This window comes from Heteronotia binoei, chromosome 10 (genome assembly GCF_032191835.1).
Source record: "Heteronotia binoei isolate CCM8104 ecotype False Entrance Well chromosome 10, APGP_CSIRO_Hbin_v1, whole genome shotgun sequence".
NCBI classification, from domain to species: domain Eukaryota; kingdom Metazoa; phylum Chordata; class Lepidosauria; order Squamata; family Gekkonidae; genus Heteronotia; species Heteronotia binoei.
In genome coordinates, this window is record NC_083232.1 from 57,071,377 (window position 1) to 57,081,268 (window position 9,892).

The 9,892-nt window shown below is 54.1% G+C and overlaps 1 protein-coding gene across 1 annotated transcript; it reads left to right on the forward strand.

Annotated features, from left to right (window-relative positions):
- The first annotated feature begins 746 nt into the window (after positions 1-746).
- On the forward strand, positions 747-5,851 carry EVX1 (even-skipped homeobox 1). Its single transcript, XM_060248033.1, has 3 exons — positions 747-1,247; positions 3,501-3,742; positions 5,298-5,851. Exons 1-3 carry the CDS (start codon positions 791-793, stop codon positions 5,832-5,834), a joined length of 1,236 nt encoding a protein of 411 aa, XP_060104016.1. The 5' UTR covers positions 747-790; the 3' UTR covers positions 5,835-5,851.
- Positions 5,852-9,892: the final 4,041 nt, after the last annotated feature.

Sequence of the window (9,892 nt, forward strand, 5' to 3'; positions counted from 1 at the left end):
GGCTGTTTTGTTTTTAACCGGGTACTTCCCTGGGTCGAAAATATATCTTGAGATTAAGGGGAAGAAAACATTAATCAGAAGAAATAGCCAGATTATTTATTAAGGCATTTTGGAATGCGTCTTCTTTTGCAATCGGTTGCAATGGGAGAAATTGCAAAAGGAGAAATAACAATTCGGAGTGGGGGGCATCAAGAGTGTGTATCTTTTTCACAGCTGGGAAGTGCGGCTCCAAATCTTCTCATCCGGTTCAGATCAAAGTTGTAGCTGTTTTTTTAAAAAAAAAAAAAAATCAAAAGGTGACTTAACTGTCGCCCCGCGCAGCTTCCTTTCTCATCTGAGGAACTCGCCGGTCTGCTGCCGAGTCGACTCCCTTCCGCATCTGCCTTTTCACACGTCCCCGTCGCATCCTTCTTCCCAGCCTCTGGTCACACCTGGGGCATCTTCCCCGCCCCGGCTCTTCCTTTCATCTTGCCGTCCCGCAGACGTTTCTATTTATCCCCCGGCCCTCGAGTGAGTGGCGTCACCAGCGGCCCTGGAATGACGATTGCACCATTAAGGGATGACAGCTTTAGAAATAAGAGGGCAACGGTGAGATCCCTCCCAGAGCCGGCGCTGCACACTGGAGCGCTCGCATCACAAGGTCACCCCCCGGCTGGCTGCTCTTCCCTGCATTGGCCTGCGGGGAGGGGAGGGGAGGGGAGGGGGAGGGTGGATGGGGGCTGGGGTGGGGTGGGGGAGAGAGAGGGAGAGAGAGAGAGGGAATCCGGACTGTCTCGAAGAGACGAGCAGGATGGAAACCAGGAAGGAGATGGTGATGTTCCAGGAAGGAAGTCCCCTTGGCCCTCTGGTCGCCAAGAGGGCGCCCGCTTTGGCGGAGAGCGCGGCCAGCCCAGCGCAGGAGCCCCAGGACAAGATGACCCATCGGAGCGGCCTGAGCCCCAGGTCCGGCGCCCTGTCCTCCCGGGAAAGGAGAGCAGCAGGAGGGAGGCTGGAAGCGGCGGCCGAGGACGAGGAGGACGAGGAGGAAGAGGAGGAGGTGGAGGTGCTGCCGGGGACAGGGACTGGCCCGGAGAGCCGCTCTGCAGCTGCGCTCCTCTCCGCCGGCCAGCAGCCCCCCCTCCCCCGCCTGGCCGCCAAGGGCCAGCAGAGCAGCTCGGACACCGAGTCGGATTTCTACGAGGAGATCGAGGTGAGCTGCACCCCGGACTGCGCCCCGAGCAACGCCGACTTCCTCCAGCACAGCAAAGGTACCCGACCCCTCCCGCTGCTCTGCCTTCAGGTCCCCGGGGCTGGGGGAGGCAGGAGGCGCCGGCCCACTTGCCTTGCGGGAAGGGGGAGGGAGGGACTCCATCTGGCGCGGGGGTGGTGAGAAAAGACCCTGGGGGGGAGTGGGATACCCGAAACCGGAGTGGATTACCGGTGATGGGGAGGGGGGACTGGGGAATTCAGCTGTGAAATTCAGGGTTGGAACTAAAGACCACCAGAGCTCCCAGCTTTGTGGTGCAGCTTAAGTGCTTTGTGGATCGCTGCCCGTGCCCCCCCCCCTTCATTTAACGCTCCTGGATCCAGGGCTTGGGTTCCCTCTATCTCTAATTGCCCGCAGAGAGACAGATACAGTAACCCACACACATCTCCCGCTTTGAAGTGTAACGACGTGTTAATGGGGGACATGAAATCGCATCCTCGCAGAAGCAGAGAATTATGACCTTTGCAGATTTCTCCCCCTGCAGTCCAGACTTTTATTGTAATTCATCTCTCCCCCCCCCCCGAAGCTTTTCCGGTTTCACTGCATCACACCCTGCCTCGCCAGGATCCTGGTGCCTGCTTCCCCCCCTACCCCAAAGAAAGTGAGGGGGGCGCAAGGCAAACCCCCACCCCTCCCGGGCTTGGCCAAGATCAAAAGAATCCCCGCGCTCGGCGGAGTCTCCGCGGTTTCGCCGGGCTGAGCGTGCCTGGATGAGCCCCCCAGCAGCCCCTCCCCCACCCCACCCCAGAAAGACTCTACCCATTTGGTCCGACAGCTCCGGCTCCCTGAAGGGCTGCAGCCCTGTTTGCACGTCGGTTCGAGGTCCCAATTGTCTCGCCACTTCCCTGTCCAGGTGGCGCCAGCTCGGGAAATAGCCGCAGGGGCTTTAATGGCCCTCGGGCTCATTCCGCCACAATGAGAGCTGGCTGCATTTGAAAGCCCAACGCCGAGCCCGGAGGGGGGGAGGGCGGGCGAGCGCTTTCTCATCCCCTCCCACCACCCCCAGAGCCCTAAACTCTTCGCGGGGCGCAGCAAAAGCCTCCTGCCTTGGCCCGGGACTGGTTCCTTTCATCTCATCTCCATTGTCAGGCTGGCAGGCCCTTCTTCCCGCCCCAGAAGGAAGCCGCATCTCCTCAGGGCCGCCAGCATTCCCCCCCCCCCCCCAGTCCATCTCAATGGCCCCTGCATAGCCTGCCCGAGGAGAGCGATCAGCTATAAGCCCACTGCAGGGGGGCTTGGAAATGCCGGGCCGCCCCTCCCCCCCCCCCCCCCCCCCGCCAAAGATGTCTGCGGAGGTCCTCCTTTCGTGGGAGATGGTATTCTTACAAACGGCCAAGAAGCGCCCGGAAGCCGAGCAGCATCTAACGCCTGGCTCCCAAACACGCCCGATGGGAAAGGGCAGCGCATCCTCAGCAGAGTCCCACCCCGCGCCTTCAGCACCCCGGCTTCGGAGGGGGTAACTCTGCTGAGGACTCCGCTGTAGATTCACTGGCTCGGTTAGGGTCCCAGTTCGAAGGGGTTTCACAGGTAGAGGGGAAACGGTGCAGTGCTTCCAAGGAGAGAGGCTTCTTTGGCTCTTACCTGTCCCTTCCCATCACACATTTCTTTCACGTGGGTGTACAGTACAGCCCTCTGAATGAACGGAACGTTTCCCGACAACTCTGTTTAGGATTGGGGCTTTAAAAAAACAAAACAAAACCGAGCGTTTCCGTGGGAAGTGATTCGGTTGGGGCCTTGCCGGCGGATGCCAAAGGTAAATGCGAATTGGCTTCAGCGGAGCTAGGTGACAGCAGATCAAAGAATCTAGTGCTGTGATCCGAAATGCGTTTAGGATGGGAACATCTGGTCCGGAAGGAAATGGTTAGCGGGACAGGCCTCACGTCGACGTTCACAGTCCGCACAACTAATTTGTGTCTTAATCAGAGTCCAAGTCGATCCAAAACCAAATGTGATGAATATTCCCTGGAAAGCAGGTCCTACTGAATGCAGCTTCACTTGGGAAATCATTTGAAATTACTTCCCAATAAAGGTGCATAGGATAGGATTGGCTTGTAGGTCCATTTAAACCCGAGCCGGGAAGTTTAACCGGACTGAGAATCGGACTGTTTACTCCGGATTAAGAGCTCTGTACCTGACTCAGGGTCCTCGCTTCCGGCCCCCACTGGCTCATGGCTATCTCTAGGGTGGCGGGGCCGAGTCCCCCCTCTCCCCTCCTTCTGTCTCAGGAGGCCTTCCCCTCTGCTTCCCCCCGCAGGGCAGTGCTCGGACGCCTCGGCAGGCAGCCCCAGCAGCGGGGGCGACCCCCCTAAGAGCGGCGGCGGCTCTCAAGGGTCTCTGGCCTGCAGCGCGAGCGATCAAATGCGCCGCTACCGCACGGCTTTCACCCGCGAGCAGATCGCCCGCTTGGAGAAGGAGTTCTACCGGGAGAACTACGTCTCCAGGCCCAGGAGATGCGAGCTGGCGGCCGCCTTGAATTTGCCGGAAACCACCATCAAGGTAGGCTTGCAAACGGGGCGCGGCGGCGGGAGGGGGGGCGCTCCTGGTTCCAATTAGCGCCGTGGAAACCCCCAAGGGCTGAGCTTCCTGCCGCTGGGCCGGCGGCACAGGGGGACTTCCCTGGCTGAAGCCCCAGGAAGGGCCCTCCAGTGAACTGCTCCGCTCTGGAGACGGGGCAGCCCCACAAACGCCCAGAGCCAAATGCTTGCCTTGCCTTTCGGCCCTCATCATAAGGAGGGCTCCTGCCTAGCTGGGAGTGCTCAAAGGAGGGGCGGTGGTGTTCCCAGTGGTCCGCACTGAGCATTGCTGTCTGCAGGGCAGAGGCGGTGAGGGCTGCTGACTGGGGATGAGTCGGCTCAAGTACCGGGCTTGGTTTCTACGTACCGCCCTGATTTTAGGGTAGTTGCAGTCCTCCAATACGAGAGGAGACGTCATTGTCACTTGTTACCAAGAAAACGGGTGTCAGCCCTACTGGCCTTGCTGCGGTGGAAAGGGCTGGCAGGTTTTGCTGAAATGTGCAGGGCCCGAAAGAACAAGATATAAGAAAACTTCCTTGTCAGGCTGCAGGATGAATAGTGTGGGTCTCTGCGTGTTTTTGTTTAAACGACGCCCAACATCGACGTTTCCTAGTGTTTCCAGTGGTTTCATATGAAACCACCAGCAGGAAATAAATTCCACAGCCCGAGACTGTCAGGATACAAGCCGGTGTCACCTGCGAAGACTGGCTCTCCCGTTCACTTCCGCGGGGTGTAGCCCGCATCCTCCTCATTCTGTAGACATCGACTGTTTGAAAGGGTGGGTAGGATGCCAGGCAGAAGAAGCGACTCTCTGTCTTGAGCCACAGAGAATTTAGCCAGGCTTCAAAACACATCAGTCCTGAGCTCCCGGTGGATCTCCAGCGACTGCATTCGAAGGAACAGTTCCTGGGGAGGGGGGGGGGAGGGGAAATCTGTCAAAATCTCACAATTGAAAAAAGGTTTATGCAAATAGGCAGGTCCCAGCCTTTCCAGTGGTCTCTCTCTCCCACCCCCCTCTCTCTCACACACACAATATGCGTGTGTGTGTGTGTGTGTGTGTGTTGCAGTCGTAGGCCCCGCTTTCTCTTTTCTGCTGCTCTCAAAGCCGGAAGAATTATGTAAATCTGGCGACTAGATTATGAAAGGCAAAAAGTGGGATTTAAAATGGGGTTAAAACCCAGCTATATTAAAAAAACAAAAACAAAACAGAGACATGTTCTTGTTGTTCTATTGTCTGCCTAGTATATTGTCTGGGCCTACTATAAGGCTGCCATCGCGCTTACCTGGGAGTAAGCTCTATTGAAAATGGCCCTTGATTCTGAACCAGTATCCCCAAGACTGAAGTGTGTGAGGCGGAAAGGAAGTGCGGCAGGCTGATCCACGGGGAAAGAAGTCGCTCCCTCCAGGCTTACTCAGAAGTAAATGTGCGGCAGGTTTATGGCAGCTTTACTTGCGAGGAAGCGGGCAAGCAGGGCTGCCTTCCTTACCGGGTTTACAGAGCTTGCTGTGGTCTCTCCCCCTCCTGTGTGTTCCGCCAGGTGTGGTTCCAGAATCGCCGGATGAAGGACAAGAGGCAGCGCCTGGCCATGACTTGGCCCCACCCGGCGGACCCGGCCTTTTACACCTACATGATGAGCCACGCAGCCGCCACGGGCAACCTGCCCTACCCCTTCCCCTCCCACCTGCCCCTACCCTACTACTCCCACATGGGCCTGGGGGCCACCTCGGCTTCCGCCGCCGCCCCCTTCAGCTCCCCCCTGCGGCCGCTGGACACCTTCCGGGTCCTCTCCCACCCCTACCCGCGCCCGGAGCTGCTCTGCGCCTTCAGGCACCCTTCCCTCTATGCCGGCCCGGCCGCCCATGGACTGAGCAGCGCCGCCGGGGGCAGCCCTTGCTCCTGCTTGGCGTGTCACGGGGGCCAGTCCAACGGGCTGCCCCAAAGGCCTTCGGGATCGGACTTTACGTGCTCGGCCACCACGCGGACGGACTCGTTCCTCACCTTCACCCCCTCGGTGCTGAGCAAAGCCTCCTCGGTCTCCATGGACCAACGCGAAGAGGTCCCTTTGACCAGATAGAAGCTTCATCTCAGGTTATCCCCGTCTCATCTCCTCGTGGAGAGACCGGCTGCCGGTCCCAGAACTTCCAGCCAGTGTTTATTTAACCACCTTGAGTGGACACCAGCCGGAGTTCAACCGGAACCCGACAAGGAAGGAACCTAAAAGCAACTCCGTCTCGGAAGGATGTCAACCCTGGTTGACTAGGGTGGAAGCCCCAAAGCTACTGGTGGCGGAGGAGAACTTGGCCAAGCGGGCATGATGCGCAGCTATGAAGGCCACTCCCCCACCCCCCGCCCCAGTCCCGAAGCAGACAAACACTGAAAAAACATTATTTGCACCATTTAAAAAAAAAGAGCTCGATCTTTTTTTGTTTTGTTTTGGTCTTTGAAGGACTTGTCTCGGCCTCCGGAGCGCTAGGATAGGACAGCCCGCCTCCACCGCCGGAAGCAGACGCTTAACCTTGTGTATGTGACTAAAAAGCAAATCTGAAATACTTGAAAGGAAGGCATTGTCTATCTTAACAAAATGTATGCTTGATGAAAGTAAAGATTTATTCTTTGCCAGATTAAACAGAAACTGTTGTGGGGCTTTGTGGATTTGCGGTTTTAGACGGACACCTTAGTTATTTCCATTTTAAAACTGCACTGCCATTTCAAAGCATTGCCTTTTAAAGGGGGGGGGGGCATATTACACATTTTCGTGGGTATGCTTTACCTTCCCCCAACTTTCAGAATGAGATTCTCGCCACCCCCCGTGTGATCTTTTGTCTCTTGCCAGTCTGAGGGGGGGGGCGCAAGGGGGAGAGTGAAATTGGCAGAAAGAAGCCCGGAGGGGTCAAAGCTATTTGTCCTTTAAAATAACAACGTTCCATTGTCAGTCGCTGAATTCTGACCACACGGGCGAAATTAGCAAGTGATGTATATGCAGGGGAAGCTTTTTTCCAGCCTGTCGGCTGCCGAGAATCCTCAGCGCAGAGACGGTGCGCCTGCCAAACACTAACAAGCCGCCAAGGGAAGAGATTAAGTGACAGGGAGCAGAACTGGCTCCTTCCCGCAATCACTGGGCTGCAAATTAAAGCCAAGGAACTTCCGTCTCCTTCCTGGTTCACCTTCAGTTCTCGCATTGCCTTTCTCTGCCTTCCGATTTACAGCAGCTCCTTCCTTGTACTTGCCTGTACATCTCCCTTCTCTCTCTTTAATCTTCCGCAATCTTTAACCTGTCACCTCCCCAGATGTATTGGCAGGCGCACCACACGCACAACCAACCTCAAGTGGAAGGTAATGCTCCTGGGGTAACTGCTACCAGTGTTGAGGGGGATATCTGGAACGGAGCCCATATCACACCCCCCACCCACCCACAATCCCCCCCTTCCCTCCTCCATAAACATGGACTGGTAAATTCCTCTTTATCTACAATTGTTCTGCTAGCCAGTGCACCCAGACCTACTCAGCACTGTTTATCACCATATTAGAGATAAAAGAAAAGAAAAGGCTAGAGGCATGTAAAACACGGTGTGAGATTTAAAAACAAGCAATCAAGGACGAAAACGTGCTTGAATGGCATTTATTTATTTACATACTTACTTCTTGGAGCTTCAGACAAGTCCAAGTGACATTCCAGTTAACTTGTCATGGCAATAAGGGAAGGGGCGGGGGGGGGGAGGGAAGAAGGGACAGATCAGCTTGCCCAGTTCCCCTTAACGCTTCGAAGATGCCATAGGCAGGCAGGCTTCAAAATGAACAGTCCACTTTCAGAATCCATCACACCGGAGTCCACCAAATGTACCCCGTTTTACTTATTTATTTAGAAAATGCACATGCCTCTCCTCCAAAGAATCTGGAGAGATTTAAATTGGGGGTAGTGCATTCACGACAGTCATTGACATCCAGGAAATTTTATTTAAAAATCCTAAATAATTGTAAGATGCTACAAAATGCATTTGCAGCATTGATGGGTGATGGAATCTCATGCTGCTTTCCTTCCAAGTTCCCCGGGTTAAATGGTTCGGAGATGGTCCTTTGTCTTTAAACTTTGGATCACGACGCTTGAGACAGTTCACCCGCGCATGCCCTGTTGAAGTGAGGAAGGCAAAACCGACGGGAGACCCGTCAGGCGAACAAACGCTCTGCTCCTGTTCACTTCCAGGAAGGTCTGAGCAGCAGAACTGTCGAGAAGGTCGAGTCCTGCAGACGCTTGTAAACAACGCCCACTTCTGCAGGGATTATTCTCTGAAGAAGGAGAAAGGGGGTTCTTACTTTTCTAAAATATGGTTCTTCGGGGTTTTTTTTAAACACCCCCTTGAAATGTATTCATCTTTGAGAGGTCAGGCTCCAAAAGTGGACCATATACACTCCTCCAAAACAGAGGGGCGGGCCTTTATGTAAACCCAGTCATTTTGGCATTACTGTTTAGGGCTCCCAATTATTATAAATGAATAACAGTGAGATACGCTAAGCGAACATAAACTGCAATAAAAATCCCATTAAAGTCCCCGCCACACCCACCTGGAAGTAAATTTCATTGAAATCTAGGGATTTGTTTTCCGATAAATCCCTCTGCCAGTGAAAAAGACAAGGGACTGAACAACTTTCCCTTTGACAGCTGAAATGATGTGGAACTCCCCACTGAACGAGCACAAAGAACAGCCTTACGACGGTCAGCCTGATGCCTTACCCGGACAAGTCATAGCATAAGGAAAACGCATCTTTTCTCCAGCCTGGTGTGTTTTGGATTGATGTGGTCCTGTTTAAATTACATCCAAGTGAATTTGTCTGGGGAGAGGAGTCTAAGCGCGTTTACTTGCATGCTGGTTCCACAACATGGAAGTGGGTGGCGAATCCAGGCGTCAAGCTCCCACTGGAAGCCAAACACCCCCCCCCCCTCACATTTCCTTCAGATGTTTAGAGGAAGACGTCCTTCATTGTTTGTCTGACATAGGCTGCAGTCCTATGCAGAGTTACGCTAAGCCTATTGATTGCACTCCTAAACAGAATAACTCTATTTAGGATTGAGCTGGTCCCCTTTTGTATGGGAATAAGGATTAATAATTATCGTATGGCAGTGGGTGTAATATAAACCAGGAGATCTGAAGATCCTCTGGCAACCTGAAACTAGCAGTTTTTATGGCGAGCTAGGCTTATTTTTTGGACTGAGAGAACTGTGATTGGCTTCAGGTGAAGAAGTAGGGAATCGAACCCGGTTCTCCAGATCAGAGTCCACAGTTACACCCAACTGGCTCTCTTTTGAATGGGAAACAGTAACTAAGACAACTCCTGCAGTACACGCTGAGCACAGAAAAGAACAATGCGTTTTGTTGACCGCACTTGTCACTTTGTTCCAAGGGACAAGAAGTCATGTTTAAAAAGAGATAAAAGGATACAAATTTAGGTAACATTTAGGTACCTTAATATTAAGTACCTAAATGTTCCATTGACAGTATTGGAGCTCAGTTCTGAGCTAACTCAGGTGGGACTGGGGAAGAATGTAGGCTGTTCGGGAAGCATGCAAGCTTCCGAATCACTGACATCTTCTTCAGGGACAAACTCCCTCCCTCTATTTCACGTCTACTCAGAAATGCCGAACTACTTTCCAAAGGGCTTCTCTTCGAGTAAGGTGTATGGGAATGGTTCGATAGGATGTCAGCTCAGGGACTTAGACAGGTGCAACCGCGCTTAGGAGGGTCCTGCAAATGGCCAACTTAAAAATCCTGGCAAGTGACGACGGGGCAGGTTTTGAAGTCAGCTCCTTTCTTGACCAGGGTCCCAAACCTCATGGGCTGAGAGGCGTGTCTGGGAAGATGCCCCCCAGGAAGCCCCACATCTGAAGCCTCTCATGGAAAAGGGATTTTAAACAAGGGAGGCAGGCTTTTGAAAACGAACGTCACTTTTCAGCGAAATTGATGGAGATGTTTGACGCTGGAGGAACAGTTCAAAGACGAAGCCCTGGGGCTGCCGCCGCGGAGTTTGACACCAACGGGAAGGAGGTTCTCCCCCCCGCCCCTCAAATGCAAGCCATCCCACCATCAAGGCCAGGCCAGGCTATCCCGCTCTCTCAAGTGTCCCACTGGGAGCCATTGT

Bases quoted from the DNA above. Each gene is read 5' to 3' on its own strand.
- EVX1 (XM_060248033.1), top strand. From the start codon at position 791: ATGGAAACCAGGAAGGAGATGGTGATGTTCCAGGAAGGAAGTCCCCTT. The intron at 1,248-3,500 runs GTACCCGACCCC...TTCCCCCCGCAG, and splicing joins CTTCCTCCAGCACAGCAAAG to GGCAGTGCTCGGACGCCTCG. The intron at 3,743-5,297 runs GTAGGCTTGCAA...GTGTTCCGCCAG, and splicing joins TGCCGGAAACCACCATCAAG to GTGTGGTTCCAGAATCGCCG.